Source organism: Thamnophis elegans, chromosome 1 (assembly GCF_009769535.1).
Source record: "Thamnophis elegans isolate rThaEle1 chromosome 1, rThaEle1.pri, whole genome shotgun sequence".
Lineage (NCBI taxonomy): Eukaryota > Metazoa > Chordata > Lepidosauria > Squamata > Colubridae > Thamnophis > Thamnophis elegans.
Genome location: NC_045541.1, coordinates 82,031,299 through 82,052,213, shown reverse-complemented (window position 1 = coordinate 82,052,213; position 20,915 = coordinate 82,031,299). Strand labels below are relative to the sequence as shown.

The 20,915-nt window shown below is 37.1% G+C and overlaps 1 protein-coding gene across 2 annotated transcripts; it reads right to left on the bottom strand.

The window, feature by feature from the left end:
* Nucleotides 1-2,693: 2,693 nt before the first annotated feature.
* Nucleotides 2,694-20,691, bottom strand: SPTY2D1 (SPT2 chromatin protein domain containing 1). 2 transcript variants are annotated; one of them, XM_032224380.1, is made up of 6 exons: nucleotides 20,383-20,690; nucleotides 10,381-10,495; nucleotides 6,759-8,183; nucleotides 5,999-6,164; nucleotides 5,257-5,334; nucleotides 2,694-3,301 (listed from the first exon to the last, which is right to left on the bottom strand). In XM_032224380.1, exons 1-6 carry the CDS (start codon nucleotides 20,440-20,442, stop codon nucleotides 3,205-3,207), a joined length of 1,941 nt encoding a protein of 646 aa, XP_032080271.1. In that variant the 5' UTR covers nucleotides 20,443-20,690; the 3' UTR covers nucleotides 2,694-3,204. The 2 variants fall into 2 exon arrangements, with proteins under 2 accessions (XP_032080271.1, XP_032080279.1); XM_032224388.1 differs by lacking the exon at nucleotides 2,694-3,301 and having other exon boundaries at nucleotides 5,979-6,164; nucleotides 20,383-20,691.
* Nucleotides 20,692-20,915: the final 224 nt, after the last annotated feature.

Genomic DNA, 20,915 nt, shown 5'->3' with positions numbered 1-20,915 from the left:
TACTAAAATGTAGATAGCATCTGAATGAACGCAGAAATAAACTCTACTGGTAGCCTTTGCAATTTTTACAAAGCATGCAGTTAACCTAAGAAACATAAATATTTAAATTAAATCAAAGATGTAGAATTGAGTTATAAACCACTGCAAATTAGTCTTTTCCAAGATGATGTATGATGATGACTGGCAATGAAGTTTAAGCCCCATATGCAAACAATTCATTTGGTCATATTTCTTATAATATAAAATAATGTCTGATTGCCACTAATAGAGGCCATATTAATTTTATGCACTGCAAAAGAGAAAATAATTAGCTGACTGGGCTTTCACTGATACTTCAACCCAATCTGCACGGAGGAAGAACGGGTTCTAAATTCAAGAGTTGGGAGATTCAGCCCTGGGTTGAGTGTCAGAAGAACTTCTTTTCAAGGGTGTAGAAAGAAATTAATATTGACAGCCATGTCACTGCTGCCTCATTTCTTCTTACTGCTTGTTGCTACCGTGGGGCAAAAAAGTATTTAGTCAGGCACCAATTGTGCAAGTTCTCCCACTTAAAAAGATGAGAGAGGCCCGTAATTGACATCATAGGTAGACCTCAACTATGAGAGACAAAATGAGAAAACAAATCCAGACAATCACATTGTCTGATTTGGAATTTGTTTGCAAATTATAGTGGAAAATAAGAATTTGGTCACCTACAAACAAGCAAGATTTATGGCTCTCACAAATCTGTAACTTCTTCTTTAAGAGGCTCTTCTGTCCTCCACTCATTACCTTTATTAATGGCACCTGTTTGAACTTGTTAGCAGTATAAAAGACACCTGTCCACAACCTCAAACAGTCACACTCCAAACTCCACTATGGTGAAGACCAAAGATCCATCGAAGGACACCAGAAACAAAATTGTAGACCTGAGCCAGGCTGGGAAGACTGAATCTGCAATAGGCAAGCAGCTTGGTGGGAAGAAATCAACTGTGGGAGCAATCATTAGAAAATGGAAGACATACAAGACCACTGATAATCTCCCTCGATCTGGAGCTCCATGCTAGATCTCACCCTGTGGGGTCAAAATGATCACAAGAACGATGAGCAAACATCTCAGAGCCAGACGGGGGGACCTAGTGAATGACCTGCTGAGCTGGGACCAACGTAACAAAGGCTACCATCAGTAACACACTGCGCCGCCAGGGACTCAGATCCTGCAGTGCCAGATGTGTCCCCCTGCTTAAGCCAGTACATGTCCGGGCCCGTCTGAAGTTTGCTAGAGAGCATTTGGATGATCCAGAAGGGGATTGGGAGAATGTCATATGGTCAGATGAAACCAAAGTAGAACTGTGTGGTAGAAACAGAACTCGTCGTGTTTGAATGAGAGAGAATGCTGACTTGCATCCAAAGAACACTATACCTACTGTGAAGCATGGGGGTGGCAACATCATGCTTTGGGGCTGTTTCTCTGCAAAGGGACCAGGACGACTGATCCGTGTACAGGAAAGAATGAATGGGGCCATGCATTGTGAGATTTTGAGTGCAAACCTCCTTCTATCAGCAAGGGCATTGAAGATGAAACATGCCTGGGTCTTTCAGCATGACAATGATCCCAAACTGCACGGGCAATGAAGGAGTGGCTTCGTAAGAAGCATTTCAAGGTCCTGGAGTGGCCTAGCCAATCTCCAGATCTCAACCCCATAGAAAACCTTTGGAGGGAGTTGAAAGTCCGTGTTGCCCAGCAACAGCCCCAAAACATCACTGCTCTAGAGGAGATCTACATGGAGGAATGGGCCAACATATCAGCAACAATGTGTGCCAACCTTGTGAAGACTTACAGATTAAGACCTGGCTGTTCCGGCAGGCCTGGGGCTGTTGAACTATCCAGCCCCATTCGAGGTTACGACTGTTGTTGAATTTTAAATTGTTGTTTTTTATTTTATTTTTGTATCCCCTCCCCTTTTTATTGTTAGCCGCCCTGAGTTTCTCAGGAATAGGGCGGCATACAAACCAAATAAATGACAAATGAAATGACAAATGACAAATGTTTGACCTCTGTCATTGCCAACAAAGGATATATAACAAAGTATTGAGATGAACTTTTGATATTGACCAAATACTTATTTTCCACCATAATTTGCAAAAAAATTCTTTCCAAATCAGACAATGTGATTGTCTGGATTTGTTTTCTCATTTTTCTCATTTTGTCTTTCATAGTTGAGGTCTACCTATGATGTCAATTACAGGCCTCTCTCATCTTTTTAAGTGGCAGAATTTGCACAATTGGTGGATGACTAAATACTTCTTTGTCTTACTGTATGTATGTACTTATTCCATGACAGTTATTTTCAGGGAACATCATCTTTATATCAGATTGTGATGTCGAAGCTTTGTAATATTAGTTTTTTTAAACATAATCTTGCAAAGCAGGAATCAGAAAATGTTAATATTGCTTTCAACATCATCATTGGCTAAATTTTAAAATCTGTGCTTTATAGGAAGAGAAAAGGTGACTTAAGAATCTTGACTCAGAACACAATCTCTTTTGAAAGATAAAAAACATAATTTTTCTAATTTTTATGGAATGAAAACAGACTGTATTGTTATTAGGGCCCACTTGTTGTAAGCCAGTGCATAGTCAATCAGCAGTCTGCTGGCATCCTTGAATTACTTTACATCATAGTATAATTAATTTTCATTTTTACTCCAGCTAATATCCTTCATTAGTGCATTTATTTGTGTTTCAGAAAAGGAAACTTGGCAATTATTAAAGGTCAATATTTGAGCGCCAAACGAAAGAACATAATTTTGGATCCAGAGTTGCCTCTTTGTGAGCACAGAAAAATCATTTCTGTTCATGATAGGGATTGGGTTCCAATAAAAACTTTCTGCTCAAGGAAAAAGCCGGACTAATGTTTTCTCCTAATTTCCTCTTTTGGGGCAGTCCCAGTAACTAATTCCCATCCTACCCTGGAAAATATCCCAGTATTCCCACAGTAGGGGAAGTGGTGTTGAGTGTTGAGGAAAAGCAGAAAATCATATTCCAAATTTTCCTTCTCCAAGGCATGCAGACCGTTGCACCATAAAATCTGGCACCAAGTCCTTATTTTCTGTATGTTCATTTTCTACGTGATTTCTTATTCTTTCATATGCGAGTACAACTAAAGCTAAACTTTGGAACAAATAGTAGAATAACAGTCAACCAAAACTGTGGCAAATTGGTTAACGTGTTCTCAACTTCTTTGTTTGCTTTCTGTTTTTCAATTCTTCCTCTTCACGTTTCATTTCTTCCAGATCTTCTTGCACTCCGAGTCTCAAGCTGGAAAATAAAGTTTTAGTCATATAAAAATTTTAGAAAAAACAACAATTTAAAACCAATCACAAGATCTAAAACATTTTTACCAAAATGAATTCCAAGCAACTCTGTTTTATTATGATTTCTTATTTACCTCCATATCTGAGCAAGTTTTTTCATTCTATAAAAGAAACTACTTTTCTTGGGATTGAATTGTTTGAGTATGATATAATTATGTAACCAAAAAAAGAGTAAGATGGAAAAGATGGTTATAATCTAAGAAATAGAGAATGTTTTATATTATATATTATATAATAAAAATATAATATAATTTTTTTAACAATATAAATAAGACTGAATCCTGTAGTATGGTACTACCAGTACTATTACTACTACTAATACATCCAGATTACTCAGATAGCATCATGAAAATTCATGAACAAAATATAATAATTTAACATTGGTCACTTTTTTTAGTGTTACAATAATGAGCAAAATATGTGGTTTACTTCTCAACCCCTCCAAAAAGCCAAAGAAAGTTACTGTGTCACCACATCCCAGTAGTTGAAAAACAATGCATACTCCAAATGCCAAACGTTTGCCGACCAGTGTATTTATACCAAGTGTAGGCAACTATTATACCACAAAATGGTTTGTACCGAAATGGTAAAAATTAAAACATGGAATGATGTAATTTCATTATAAATTTGTCATCCTACATGTGTAGAATATTCACACATTCTGAACAAGAGACTTTCCTTCACCGACAATAACTGCTTGCAGACATCTGCTTTCCTCAGCAGAAAACCAAAGACTTGTAACTAATGTGATTGAGAAAGATTGGAATTCTAGTTCACTCATTTGTGAAAGTAATCTCCACTTGATAATATGATGATTCTGAAGTATCAGTATTTCACGGTGGATAGTCTGTGTTTTATTAATATTATGGATATTCTGATCAGGTTACTGAGGGATGAAAATATTTTGCTCTAAAAATATACTGCTCAAAATAGGTAGAGACACTGATTTTACTCTACAGGTAGTCCTCGACTCACAACTTCATTCAAAGTTACGTCAACGCTAAAAAAAGTGACTTGAAGATCATTTTAAACACTTAATGACTGTTGCAGCATCACTAGGGTAAAGTGACCAAAAGTCAGACACTTGGCAACTGACTCATATTTGTGATGGTTGTGGTGTCCCGGGATGATGTGATCAGATTTTGAAACCTTCCGACAAGCAAAGTTGCAGGAAACCTGATTCACTTAACAACTGTATCACTTATTTAACAAGTGTGGAGATTCACTTAACAACCGTGGCAAGAAAGGTTGTAAAATGGGGCAAATTTCACCACAAATGTCTCACTCAGCAACATAAATTTGGGCCTCAATTGTGCTTAAGTCGAAGACTACTTGCATGTCCTTTCCTCCTGCAGCTTTTTGCCATGTCTCAATCTCTGAAAGCAAATAACATAGTATCTACCAATAGGGACAAGAAATAGGAAACAGCTGAAGCAAGAAGGGAAGAGAGTTTGAAAGGAGCAATTATCTTCTCCCATCCTGAATTGCCACACTACTGCTTATTTCTTGTTGCTGAAGACAGATAACAGTTTGATGAAGTGGAAAGGCTGCAGTAGGAGGAGGAGCGGGTGGCCAGAAAGCACACAGAGGAAATCAGACAGGTGGGCAGAGGAAGGTGAAATGTAGTAGAAATAAGTGAGCAAGCAGCAGATAGGTATACTGATTGAATAAAAGAGACAAAAAAAGAGACAGCACTCTTAATCTTGTAGTAGCTGATGAAAAAATACTGAATATCGTGTGATTACTGTTTTTGCATTGAAGCTCTATATAAGTTCATATAAGATGACATGGAAAAACCCAATTAAGTTATTATTCTTTAAAATCATTTTTGACTGGTTTCATTTTCAATGAAGGATTTCAATAATATGTAAGCGTGAATCAGCTTATTTTAATTTTTACCTTCTGGCTTCCTCTTTCTGCTGTTCTTTCCAACTACTTTCCATGTAACGTAAGGCATAGTCACTTTCATCTTTGTATCTAAAAATAATGAAGTTAAATTCAATGCTATTTATCTAGCAGAATTATTTTGCCTTGCACAATATTATTATTTCTTAGGCTGAAGTTCTTGGGGGAAAATTTGGAGCATGCATAATCAAAGGGCAGGGGGGGGGGGAGAGAAAAGGAAGCTCTGTTGTATATGTGGCTTTCTTTAGGTAACCGTAGACATTATTATAATCAATATTAATTATTAATTGCAATATATATATATTTAAATAAAATAGAAACACGACAATTAATGCTATAATTGCAGAACTAAACTAAGCCAGTTTAAAGCCACAATATAGTTAACTATCCTTTTCCAAAGCAAGCAATTAAGTATCTTGTACTTATAGTACAACGGTCTCTTTCCTTTCTGCTATAATTACTGCAAGCCACATAATATTTCCTGAACTTTCTGACTGTAGTTTTGAAAATAGCCATTCACTCCATACAATATAGAAGAGCTACTGATGATTTTGGCAGAAATACAATTTTCTAGTTACAGTTGTTGCAGGCAGAATTGTGTAACAGTATCAGTTTTAAAAAAAATTATGTTAAAAACTTTTAAAATCTTTTTACCTATGTTATAAATATTCATGTAAATGTTATGGATTGGTATAAATATACAACAGTAAAATTACGTTAAAGCTTATTTTCTCACTTTGCCCGATCATAACCAAATATCTCTCTGATATGTTTCGAGATCTCTTCTTGAGGCTCTCCTTCATCATCAATAAAATCTTCCATTTCAGAATCGTCTTCATCTTCATCTTCATACTTTCTTTTATAGCTACTGGTAATAGGTGGAAGATATGGTCTTGGAAAACCTAGGTCAGAAAGACATGATATATATATATATATTTCATAAATTGCCTACTTGAAGGTAAAACAATGGTCCATACCTAGGACAGAGGATGGGGCATCGGGAAATTATCTCTCTGCTGCAGCTGTGCACCCTGAAAAACCCTAAAGCACACTGGCCACTCTTCTGTGTGCCAAAGAGATTTAGGGCTTATCATTTCTGATGCCTGCTGCAGGACTCCCTGTTGCCTATACTGCAGCTGCCCAACCTGAGAATTGCCCCAACACCCAGAAAGGCTTCAGGGTAGATGCCGTTGGCATGCAACAACACAATCTGTCATATGGTTCAGGAATACCCATTCTAAAATCTTATTGAAGCCAGCAGAATGTATATCCAAGTCAAGCCTTAGGTTAGAGTAGTGTTTTTCAAACTTGGCAATTTTAAGATGTGTGGACTTCAACTCCCAGAATTCCATAGCCTGCATCTTAAATGTGTTCACGTTTGAAAAGATCTTATTTTGTGGTGGGGAAAATATTTTTTGAGGGTGCAATTTTAAATGGTTGTGTTGAAGCCATCCCTAAATACATACACACTCTGAAGCACAAACTCTCAAGAATACCTTGTGGAGTAATCCCAGGCCTGTGATTAGGAAATGGCCTCATTCCATTCAGCTGTTTCGGAACCAGAGTTTTGGATGAGATTGTTTCTGATACAACAGTACACTTTGGCTTTAGAGTTCCAGCTGTAGTGGTACTTGGCCGACCTGGTCCTGAGCTGCTATCCCTTCCAAGTCCAGGGTTTACATTGGAATTTGGCCGACCAGGTCCTACGCCTTGGCTACTGCCTAAACATACGGGCCTTGAAGTGATGCTTGGTCGACTAGATCCCTTGCTTAAATTATTACTGGCAAGTCTAGGTCCTGTGCTTTGCTGTCCTTGCCCTGAGCTGTTTTCTGATCTCCTGGGTCCCATGCTACGTGATCCATGCCCAGTAATCGAACTGCGGCTTGGCTGCCCGGGGCCTGAATTCAAGCTGCTCTTTGATCGTGCAGGGGGTCCTCCTGTAATTGAAATGTTGCTTGCTTGCTTGGAGCTGGAATTTCTATAAGTTTCTTGCTGGGAAGAAACCATACTGGTTGATTTTAAATGGGTGCTATTTTTTTTCAAACTTGTTTCTTTATCAGATGATGGTCTGAGAGTTCCATTTGCAGGTGTTTTCAAGACTACAGTTTGGGATTTAGATCCAGTTTTCCCTCCTCCACTGGGTCCAGCTTTAATGTGATTATTGTGAGGAGGGTTTTTTAAAGGCCCTTTAGGTGCAGATTTTACTTTTTCAGCGTGGCTTGTTTTGGAACTAGATACAAATTTGGAAGATTTTTCACTCAAAACTGGTCCTTTGGTTTTCTTATCGTTATTATTTTGCGAGGGATTGCTTCCTTTAGAAAAGGCGGGTTTGTCTGCTGAATGCCTGCTAGCTTTAGCATTTACTAAATCCCTCTGAGAACTTTCCTTTTTGGAAGAACTTGATGCAGCTGTATATTTCATTTCCTTCTCTGATCTCTTTTCTTTTAGTACAACCCCTTTTCTGTTTCTCTTCTCTAAGTACTCTCGCTCTCTTAATTCTTCTGCAGTCATTGGTCTTTCTTCAGTCTTTTTTACAACTTTTATTTCAACTGGCTCATACTGTTTTTTTTCAGCAAGCTTTAAAAGATCATTAAAATTCATTGCTGGAGGTGCACTTTTGGCTAGCACCTTTGGTTTTTCTGGAACTTTGGACGGTTTCTCTTCATATTCTTCTGATTCCTGCTCAGACTCTGACATATTATAATCTACTTCATTCATTTCATCCTGTGTCCTACATTCTGTGCTTCCAGAACTTCTACTTTCATGACCCTGCTTCTTTTTAGGCTTGTCTTCCATAGGAATGCCATTATAACCATGAAAATTATCCTTTGTCCGTGAAGCCATAGCTCTGGCTTTTCGGTCATGTTTCATTTCCACGCGCCTAGCCAGTAGTTCTTGTTTTCTTCTTTTTTCCAAAAGATCTATAAAGAACAAAAGCTTTAGTATATAAAAAGACTCTGCAAATATATATCTTGCAGATATAGATAAATTCTACAGAGTTTAGGTTAAAAATTTATATTCTAACTATGTATTATCCAAAATATCAGACTACAGATTCAGCATATGCACAGTAGGTAATAACACCACAGGTTTTAACTGAAACATCTTTAAGTAAGAGGGCTGGTACAAAAAAAAAACCTGTATGGCATCTCCAAGAAGCATAGGTTTCAATTAAGCATGAGCTTCTCACTCTACTTTGAAACTAAGAGGACCATTAAAGAATAGTTCTAAGTTAAGATATGGGAGGACCTGCTGCTCTGAGCAAGCTCAAGCAGTTCTTGACTTAAAACCATTACTTCAGCAATTGTTCAAAATTGCAATGGTGCTGAACAAAAAGACTTATGACTTATGCCCAAAGTTACAGCCATTGTAATGGTTCTGCAATCATATGATCAAAATTCAGATGCTCAGCAGCGCATCTGTTATACACTTATGTGGTGTTGCCACTCTCCCATCCCTTGTGGATGTAAGCCAACCTGCACAGTCATTGACAGTAGTGCCAAGGCTGAGTCTGAAGTAGAGGCCTGGCTCTTCAGGAGTCTTAGCCAGCCACCACCAGGCCTTGACATCAAGCTTAACATTTTTGCTTCTACTGACATACTTCTCCAAGGTGTACAAAGCTTGGAAAATGGTGTGATTCCCCCAAAGCCCAGCATTCCCCATGATCTGCAGGATACTGCCCACCTTCAGCTGTTTTCTCCGGCTGCTGAGAGGTGTATGTGGCCTATTCAAAGCAGCACCAGGCCTTCTCTCCCAAAGCCACCTTGTACACTCTCCAATGCTTTGGGTTACTTACCTCACAAAGGGCTCTGGGGGTGATGGCAGGTGGGTCTGAGCCTGCTGAAGGTCCTGGGTCTCTATTTCAGTGCTGCATGGCAGGCAAACTTAAGCTTTGCATCGCACTGAGGTACAACCCCCTTTAACTCACATGTGGTCTCCCAGGGCCCCCACTGTGGTGGATTGCACTGGTCAGGATTCCCAGGAGAGAGGAAGTGTGTTCCAAGAACAAGAAACACTTTAGTTCATAGAGTTGGTATGAGAGAGAAGGAGGGTGAAGACAGCCCCTCCCTAATAGTTCTCTGAGTATGGGTTTGTGTAGTTAGAAGAGTGCTTTCATTTTGCAAGGTTCTGTCACGACGTGTGGAACAATAACAAATACATTTGTAAGAATAACCATGAGCTTTGGTTTTGGGGGGCCAGACAGCTCCTTAGATAGGACTCCATCTGCTTAATGACCATAACTAGGAGATTGTGGTTGTGAGTGAAGTGGTGACAGGTTATCTTGCTTTGCTGAACAACCAAGATTCCAATCCTAATTGTGATTGTAAGTCAAGGACTTTGTAAGATGGAAAAAGAAAATCAGTACATTATTAATCTTTTTTTAAAACTGTACTTGCTTTTGCTTTTAACTGTATAATATATTAAAACTAACTTACTTCTAATTACTTGCATATTGATATTAAACTAAAATTGTTATTCAAAAAAACTGATCCTGCCTGGTGTGCAATGCCCAATGAAAACACACACCTGGGTGGAGATTGCAAAAGACTTTATGCTGCACAGAAGGACACTCTCACTAGGCAAAGGACCCACCTTCAACAATATATGTTTATAACTTTACTTGATCTTAAGCCCATAAATAATACCCTAGTTTCACCCAAAAGACCAACCTACCTTCATTCCCTGTATTCAGCAAATTGTGCATATGTTTTAGCATAATCATCATCATTTTCACAATTCTCAGCAATTGGTACCCCCAGATTCCTTTTTTCTTTGTGGTCACCTTCCCAGGCTACATTTGGGGTTTCATCAGAGCAACCATTCCTGAGAGACCAACCTGTTTTCATTACCCTTTATATGCTAGCAACTGACTGCAAAGCTAAAATAAGAATTCCTTATAGACACCAAATGTTCAGAGGAAGGATTTTCTGCCCTTTCCTTCAAAACAATTTTTAAAAAGTCAGTTTTGTTTCTGCTTTTGTCTCTGTCAAGATGACACTGAATATATAAAAATAAGAAAAGCATGACAATGATTTTCAAATGGAAACCAGAAAAAAAGTTTTTTTTTCAAGAATAACTAATCATAGTCTTTATAGAAAGAAAAATGCTTAATGATACCTTTTTTCCTCTGTTCCTCTTCTTGCCTTTTGAGAAAGGCTTGCACAGCTGCTGAATGAACACCTTTGACTTTTGGATCCTTTTTGGGAGGGCCAACCGCCAAACTGTATCTCTTCTGCAATGAAACAAAAGTTTCACAAATATGAAACAAATATGAACTCATTACGTAACTATTTTCAGCTATGTTCAAGAGGATTATCAGTATATAAAAATTTCCTCATACATTAGAGTAAGAGTTTCTTTATTAACTAAAAAAATGCAATTTGAAAATTTAAATTCAGATCTGCATCTCATCTTCTTTATATAGAATCTAAGAGATTTTCAAAGACAAAGTATGAAAGTAAACCAAAATGACATGTAACATAAAATGGTAAATAAATAGGGACATTATTTCTATTGGACTGTAATTAATAAAAGTGACTGAGTTCCTTTCTATAATGTTTGGGATCTTATCAAGAAAAAGTTCCCTTAAAAGGATCAAGCATATTGAGAAAAGAATCATTATTCATAGCTCTTTAAAGAGATTCTTCAAAACGTTTAAATAAAAAAAATTAGATATCTGGGGATAAAATATCAAATCAAATAAGAAAAATATTTGGACAAGTACAATTTCTGCTAGTGAAAGGTTATAAAAATGTAACCTCATATTTTGAACTAGAGCTTTTCTATGCTCTAGTTCAAAACATGACATTTTAATTACTCCTCCCCTTCTCACTTACAAAATACATCTCACCCACAAAATACTGTGGTGCTAAATAATGTTTTACTAACATTAAAGTAGAACAATTGAAGATTATATAAAACATTGAAAGAATCATTTTAACAATAATTTTTCCAGATGTACTTAGCCCTACACTTGACTGAACATCTATTATTTTAGAATAAAATCTTAGATATATTGATCGATCAATTCACTTCCTAATATTGGGTCGATTAGGTTCAGATTAGTTTGGCACTATGAGCAGTCATAACCCACAGACTATGTAACCTTATCACCTTTTGCTTATATACAAAGAAATGGATTAAAAAATAACTCATTTTTTGTCAATTTTATATTTTGAAAGAACTCAGAAAGCTATGGGTAGTTTAAGTTTGTGCACAAATCAAGACCTGAAAACTGGTAGAAAGTGAGGTTTATAAAACATCTGAAAAATCTAAGCGGAATCAGGCTCATATAAATCTGCATAACAGTCGTTTGCAGAAACTAAGCAATAAAGTACCAGCATAAAGTACCAGCATTGCATTATCTAATTTGTAGCTTCATAAAGGGATATCCAGAAATCCACCTTTGGTGAAAAATATATTGATTAGATTTTCTTGATAGGTTTCTACAAGTGGAAACACTGATTCTTGTTTTTCCAATAGCACTGGATGCCACCTATATAGCTAAATGTTGCAGCAAAGTGCAAATTATATTGCTCTTATTACAAAGTACCAATAAAATGAGCAAAAATTCAAAATGCCTTTAGAAATGGTTTAGACTGAATGACATACTACATGCCCTAAATATAAGTTGAGAAATAATTGAACAATGTAAAATTAGCATGAATTCCCTTTTGCATAAGCATTGCAGAAATATTTTAAAATCTCATCCTCCCTATACTAAGAGTGAAAATAGCACCTGGTTTCAGTCATTCAACAATACAATGAAGAAAGCTCTCAATCCCAGCTGAGCAAAATTCATATTCAAAATAATCAGAGCCTATTAAGCTACAATGAATTTGTGCATGAATATAATATGCCCTTATTTCAGGATTTCTAATTCACTTATTAAGCTGTGTATAATTACTATACGATAACAAGAAATAATTTTAAATATACTTAATATACCCATGTATATTAAATCTGCAGTAATAGCTGAACTATTACTATGATCTATCAGTCAAGCAGAACTAGCCTACTAACTGTTTCAGTTTAAAAACAGCTAATTAATTGTTAGACGCTTTCCCCAAGGGAAATGAACTAATGGGCCAACAATTTTAATGACACATGATGCAATACTATAATTGGTTTTGTTTATATAAATTGTCAAATGTCATCTAACACATCTTTCTTAGAAAGCTGAACAATTTCAAAGTCTTTTTCTTATTTCTTAAAAGGGTTTCAAATTGGCCTGCAATACAAAATATGCATTTAATAAAACTCTATTCATAATTATAAAATTAATGAGATGATTCCCAAAGCTATGAAAGCAGTTTTCCTTCAGCTTAAGAACCTGCCCTGAACCAGAAAAGGGAAGTACAAAGCCTGTTAGGGATTAACATGGCCCACAAAATACAATACTTGGGAATTTGGCTCATGGAGAGATGTTCCTCTATCAAGGTAGATAACTATATGAAATTGCTACAGCAGGTATCTAAAGATATGACTAATTGGAGTGGCAAACAACTGTCTCTGATGGGCAGGATTGCGACAGTCAAGACATATGTATTACCAAAATTTTTGTTTCTGTTTCAAACGGCACCAACTAAATTGGACAAATTTTTTAAAAAATCTTTGGAGACAATAGTGACTCGATTTATATGGCAAGGCAAGAAAGCACGAATTAAAGCCCAAATATTGCAAAAACGTAGAGAACTGGGAGGCTTCGGAGTACCCAACTGGGAAGCATATTATAATGCAGCAATTATGACATGGGTGAAAGATTGGGTGATGTTGAGTAGAAGGCGCCTATTGGCTATAGAGGGACATGACCTCCCTCAGGGATGGCATGCCTCCCTCTGGCAAGAAAGAGACACCCCCCATAGGTACTTCATGGGACATTATATTCAGAAGATTTTGATGGGGGTCTGGGAAAAGATGAGGAAAAAATACTATCTTAGGGTTCCATGCTGGTTGGCACCATAGAGGCCTTAACGCATCCCAGTGTATTTAATTGGACAAGAAACATAACATATAAAGACATCATGACAGAAGATGGCAACATGAAAACGAAGATGGAATTAGAGCAGCAGGGCAGGAATCTGGAATGGTGGGAATATTTACAGGTTAGAAACAGGTTTAAAAGTGATAAGGTACGTTTTGGGATCTACCCAAACCCTCAGGGGCTAGATAAGATTTTGTTTGGTGGAGACAAGAAAATGTTATCGAAGATTTACCAATTTTTGACCTGCCAAGATGCTAATGAAGAGATGGACAAAAGCCTTCTAATAGCATGGGAGAGAAACTTTGGATATGAAATTGAAATGGGCAAATGGTGGGATCTATGGAGTAAGACCATTAAACTTACAATATCTACAGCATTCAAAGAAAACATATACAAGATGGTTTATAGGTGGCACTTCCCCCCAACGAGGTTAGCCAAGATGTTCCCTGGGTTATCTCCATTGTGTTGGAAATGTGGAAGAAAGGATGGCACATTCTACCATATTTGGTGGTCCTGTACTGAGGCCACGAAATATTGGAAAAGGATTAAAAAATGGCTAAAAGAGGTTACCGGGGTAAACATGGAATGGAGACCCGAGAACCTTCTACTAAGCATTAAACCAGAAAACATAAGCAGTTCAATATGGCATTTGAGCCTACATATAATTGTAGCCGCAAGAATAACTTATGCACAATTTTGGAAATCCACTACCATACCGTCGGAAGATACTATAATTAAAAAGATCTATGAATGTGCAGAAATGGACAGAATGACGGGATGGCTGAGGGACAAAGGAGAAACGGAACATTATCTTAGCTGGAACTTATGGTATATGTGGGCGACAAGGAGAACAGCAGGGACTTAAAATTGGGGAAAGTTAAAAGTGAACATGGGTATTGTAATAGATCCCTGAATTTTGTAATGAGAAGATGTGGCTTAGAGACCTAACAATGAGGAAGGAAAGAAAAAAGTTGGGCTGTGAATGACTGTCACCACGGGGGGGGGGGGGGGTTGTATGTTTAAAATTGTATTTGTATCTGTATGTTTTACGCTTAAAAAAATGTATAATTAATGAATGCCGATACAAAAGGCTGTATATTTACTTTATATTGTTATGTATGTTTTGTCTTTTCTTATGTTGTATTTTTCTTTCTGTTTTTAAAGGTAATAATGTTTAATAAAAACTATTTTTAAAAATTAAAAAAAAAAGAACCTGCCCAATGCTGTCTGGTATTTGGAAAGAAAATATCCACCAGCATTGCAATCCTGTAAGAAGAGTACAACATCCAAAATCAACATTAAAGCTCACATTTTAATGAAAGCTTCACATTGTATTTGACATGGAGCCTTATTTATTAGTAATTTTGGAATAAGATTTAATCACATTTTTATTGTATTTATTTTTCCCATCAACCCATATTATTTTATTTAAACATATGCTGAAATTCCAAGACAGAAAGATACTGTGCTCTATTTTAAACTTGTAGGAGGGGCTAAATTCTCAATCCTTCTAAGGGCATTTTACTAATACAGAGTTACAAATGAATTGTTCAAAATGTGAAAAAGATATTACTTGATGGTATCTATAGGAATTTTCTACTAAATTATTCCACATAAATTGATGGTCACATATATTAATGGTTTTGTTGGGTATATAGATAGTTCTGAGATTATTTAAAAATTTGAATAAAATGAATATATTTAAGTACATTTATTTATGATGCTAAGATAGTAAAGGTAGGCAATCCAATGCTGTTCAGATGTTTGGGGCTTTTGCTGAAAAGTAGTACATAAATATTCTAATTTACACATGTTTTATCAACCCTTGGCCCAAATTGGCCAACAGCTAAATATGATAGGAGTCATAAAAATCTGAAATGTACAATTGCTTATTTTTATAATACACAATATTTACTATGTTAATTACTTACTTAAGGCCATTCACTGAATTTCAGAGAAAATTGGTAATTTTATTGTCAACAAAAACACAACATGAAAACAACTGATCAAACTGAGAAAGTTATGTTTTCTATATAGCAACATTCAGTAACGTTGCTGTAGAATTACAAGTAGAATATGGGGTTCAGTTCTTATAATAGATTTTTCTTCCTAATATATTTTACTCATAGCAAATACACCTTAGGCATAATCCAGTCTACTGAGAGCCAGCAAAGCTCTGATTTCCTTCTTTCTCAAAATATGTAATGGAACAAGCACCAGGACTATATAGTCAAGGAAGACCAATACAAAAGGACTTTTGTACAAAATACAACAAGAAAGGCTTCCAATTGCTGTTAATAGCCCAGCAAAACGATTTCACCTTGATATACTATAAGAAAATTAAACAAGTGGAATTCTTGGCATACCTGTCTGGCAGAGGAAAATAACTTTATCACCTTCACATGTTTTGAACTGTGTGATCAATGGCAGACATAAAAACTTCATACTTCAAATTATTTGAAAGACCACTAGGTTGTCTGCTGCTGTTTTACAGAATCCCTGCATGCATTGGATTGAGCCTAAACTATCTCATTTGTTCTCCACAATAGCTTCAACAAAAAATTTAGAATGCTAGATCACATTTTAAAAAGCAGAAAATTCACAAAGCTCAAGTCAGTCTGGTATTTGAAGTTCCTTTACGTTGCAATAATTTGCTCCAGGACAGTATCCCAGACTTAAAAAAATAGTGTGCCTCAACCAGGGAAAAGACAATACAATCCCTTGTATTATCAGGACACTTCTGTAGGAACACAATCCTTCTACTCCCCAATTGCTAGAACTATAAAATTAACAGTGTCAGAAATCATATGAGAAGAAAAAAATCAGGATCCAAAGCCCTGTAATATGCTCTCGACGTGGAAAATACCGGTATTTAGACTACCACTTCATCTATTCTAAATGAATAGATTTCTAATCTAAGTAGGAGAGGAAAGCAACAAACTTATTTCCTTCCTCTTCTATTTGTTGGCTTATCGCCAGGATTATGTCCCATTCTTCAAAATCTGCAACAGAAAATCTTCAAAAATGGTAAGAATCTATTTAGGTTCTTTCTATAACTTAATTTTACTTCCTTAATCCCAAATAATTAGCGTTCAAATGAAAAAAAGCATTGCAGCGAAATACAATACATATTTTAAATATAGGAATGGACAAGCATATTTACAGATAGTCCTTAATTTTCAACTGTAATTGAGCCAGGGATTACAGTCATATGTTATGCTGGTCATTAAGTGGATCATCACATAATTGCTCCTGATTTAATGACTTTTGTCCTAGTTGTAAAGCAAACACCATGGTGGTTAAGTGAACACATTCTTCACAATGGACTTTTTTTTGCAGAAAACTGGAAGCAAACACCAGTATCAGCAAAAAAAAAAAATGTCATAAATTGTGGTCACGTCACTGTGGGACACCACAAATGCTGCAAATACCAGTTGCACAAATGTGATTATATGAACATAGGGGAAGGGACCGGAGGGGAAGGGGGGGAACAGACCATGGATCTTCAAAACCAGATCGTAAGAATCTTTTTTGGCGTCCAGCACAACTTTTAACTTTACAACCTGTGTGCAAAGCACATTCTCTTGCATTGAAACAATTTATAACATTAGCAGATAATGCTGGCTTCATTATTTTGACCAATTGCTGTATCCAAAGGATTACATATCCTTATGTATCCTTACTTATCCTGGACATAAATTGTTTCAACTTCTACCCTCAAAATGACGCTATAGGGCACTGCACATCAGAACTAGACACAAGGACAATTTTCCCCCCGAATGCCATCACTCTGCTAAACAACTAATTCCCACAACACTGTCATATTACCTACTAAGACTGCATTACTATTATTCTTCTCTTTCTTCCTAGTACCTATCTCTTCCCACTTATGACTATAACCATGTTGCTTGTATCTTTAAATTTTATATTGTTTTTTTGTTCCCTAGTATAATTTGATTGCTTATTAGTAACCTATGAATATCACTGTTGTATCTTATGATTCTTGATGAATGTATTCTATTTTTCTTTATGTACAGTGAGAGCATATGCACCAAAGAAAAAATTCCTTGTGTGTCCAATCACACTTGGCCAATAAAGAATTATCTTCTATTTTATTACTAGACTCGTGGGCAATTGGGAAAGAGAGTCTCCCTAGATGACAGGAAGATTATATTATTTAACAGAAAGAAACTAGAGAGCATACTAGCTGTGCAGGCACTTATCAGCTGCGCAGAAGCCATGGGAGACAGGTGGTCGGTCCCTCAAGTATCCTGGCCCTATGCCACACAGGCCCAACTCCTTTTCTAATCTTGCTTCTACCAAAGGAGCTGATAATGAAAAGATAGGAATCTCAGATATTTACAAGACTGGGGACAGGGCTTCTAAAGTAAATTCTGCTTCTCTGAACATGGACCTCTCCTGCTCTTGGAGGATAGTACAATATATTCTTCAAGATGCCCTATTATCAAGCCTCTTGGTGATCTTAAGTATACTTAAAGCTAGATTACAACAATATGCAAATTTATAATATAACTTGCTTGATTTATGGCTTAACAGGATACACACACACACAAACACACAGACTGTATATTTACCTATTGTACTTTAAAGAAGAAACCATGATAAAACAAACCATTGCTTCATGTAATGTGTGAATTCAGCTATTATTTCATATGCTATCTTAGTAATTCATCTTTTATTCTGTTTATGTAATAACGGAAGTTATACTGCTTTGCAGGAAGTATTCAAATTTGGCCAAGTGTCTTGAGAAACAAGCAAGAAAAACAGTAAATCAGCAAAGGCAAAGCTTAGAAAGTAAGAAATGAACAATAACAGCATTGTTTAAGTATCTTTCCATTAAAGATATTGAAACGGATGAGTTACAAGCAATGCTTAATGAAAAAGTGAGTTTTGTAAAATCAAAGGATTTGTTATTTTAGAATGAAGTGCATTCATCTTATTCAATGTTTTCCCCATAAAACACTTCAATACAGGTAGTCCTCAATTTATAAGAGTTTGTTTAGTGACTGTTTGAAATTACAATGGCATTGAAAAAAATGACTTTTGACCATTTTTCACACTTACGATGGTTGCCACATCTCCATGGTCATGTGATCAAAACTCAGACACTTGGCAACCAACTCATATTTATGACGATTGCAGTGTCCCATAGTCATGAGATCACTTTTTGCAACCTTCTAATACGAACTATCAATGGGAAACTATATTAATTTAACAACTGTATTACTGAGCCGTAGTGGCTCAGTAGTTAGAATGCAGTATTGCAAGCTAATTCTGCTGCCAGCAGTTCGAATCTCACCTGCTCAGGGTTGACTCAGCCTTCCATCCTTCCCAAGTCAGTAGAATGAGGACCCAGATTGTTGGGGGCAATATGCTGATTTTTTAAGCTGCTTAAAGAAGGCTGAAACCATTGTGAAGCCGTACATAAGTCTAAGTGCTATTGCTATTAACAACTGTAGTGATTCACTAAACAATGGCAAAAAAGGTCATAAAATAGGCCAAAGCTCATTTAACAAATGTCTCACTTAGCAATAGAAATTTGGGGCTTAATTGTGGTGGTAAGTCAAGCACTACATGCACATACATCTGATTAACCAGAAGTTAAAAGGACAGAAATGTTAGTCACAAAATACGCAATCTCAACTGCACTCGGGGAACAGCCTTTCTCAGAACACCTCAACAAAACCACTAAAGATTTCTAGCTGAAGATGAATGACATTCATTGTTTCCTTGGTTTCGTAGAAGGTTATTCAGTTATATCCATTTTATTCTGTTTTTTAAAGGAAAGAAATATTCTACTGCCTGTTTGTGCCCTGAATGCTATCAAATTCTATAGCATAACCATATATCCGTAAGCCAAATAATAAAAAGCACAACTTGATTAATATATGCTAGAATTTCTGGAATGTTAGGGCTGTAATTCAGCTATGTGAAATACAGTACACGTGTACATGGATACAAAGGCAAGTAAAGTTTGGAAGAATGTAGAAGTCTCTGCTCGATTACTACTCATGTACGTACTCTGTTTAGTACAACTGGCTATCATATATTTAACTCAAGTACCAAAAAAGCTTGCATCGAATACTCTCAGCTTAAACAAATTACAGAAAAATGAATGCAACTAACAGTTCTCTTGTCAGACTAAGGCCTTTTGCTACCCTTTCTCTCCCTCCTTCCATATGTATTTCTGAAGCCAATTCCCCCTCCCCATAACGCAATGTTTCTTTAATTGAGAAAGCAATCCTTTTCCATGACTTTTTTTTTTTTGTAAAATGGTGGGGAAAGGAAGAGAAAGACTTCGGAAATCCTAAAAAAAGTACCATATGTACATAACCATGAGGAAGTTAGTTTTCACTTCACTGACACCCTTGAACCAACCACCTTTCCGGGGGTTGAAAACAGCCCTTGCTGATTCTAACTCCGGTATTCAGGCTGCCAAGCTGAAAGGGGCAGGAGGCGACAGAGGTCTGGGTTTGCAATCCTTCTACAAAGCCTGGGCGGATTCTTCCTCTGTGTGTGTGTGTGTGTGAGAGAGAGAGAGAGACAGAGACAGAGACAGAGAGAAGGCGAATCCTTCTTCTCAAATACTCCGGATCCAGGGCTGGCTTACTCGGGCGAAGCGTCCGGAAAGGAAGAATTAGCGCAACAGTTTTATCATGGTTTCTTCTTTAAAGTACAATAAATAAAAATACACTGTATGTGTATATTATATATATATATGAGTGTGTGTGTGTGTATTCTTACACGGGAAAATACCCGAATACAACAAAACTAGCATACCTACACCCGTGAAAATCTACAAAAACATTGTGTGTATGTATGTGTATATGTGTATATGTGTGTGTGTGTATACATGTGTGTGTGTATGCACACACATACATAGACACACATGTATATATGTATGTAATAATAAATAGATATGATATAAATAAATAGATATGATATAAATAGATATGATAAACCATAATCAAGTCATATTATAAATTTGCATACTGTTGGGATCTAGTTTTAAGTATACTTACGACCACCAAGTTTGGGCATCCACGTCAACCCCAGCCCGCCGCGTCGTTCTCCCCCTTTCCCCCCCTCCCTTCCCCCTCCTTTCCTTCTCTCACCGACATGGCGCTGGATCCCTGCTGTTCCGAGGCCTTCTGGAGGACATCGCGGAAATCCATGACGGCCTCTCTCCAACGGTTCTTTTCCCTCCCCTCTTCGAAGGCGCTCGGGCGGCGTGGAGCGCCCCTCCGCTCTCTCCTCTCGCGCCTGCCTCTCTCTCTCCTTCCCCAGACTCGCTCCTCGCACAGCTGACGAAAAAAGTTGCTCGCGACGCCCCTCCCCCAATCCTCACTTCCGGCCCGCGGGCCTCTCTGCCTTCTCTCTTTTTAAACAGCGCCTCGGAGTTTTCGACCGAGTTGGTGGTTTGGGGTTTTTTTTTTTTTTTTTTTGTTTAGGCCAACGTCATTTCCGTCACTCGCTTCGTAAGCGAGCACGCACGCACGCGCCCTCCCCTTCCCGAATTATAATGATTTTTTTTTAATGTCCCTGCACATCACGTGATCTGGGTTTTTTTCCGGAAAGGCGGTGGGGAGCGGAAGGTTCTTCCACGTGTAGTGTGTGGGTTCGACAGGTTCGAGTCCTTCTGTTCCTC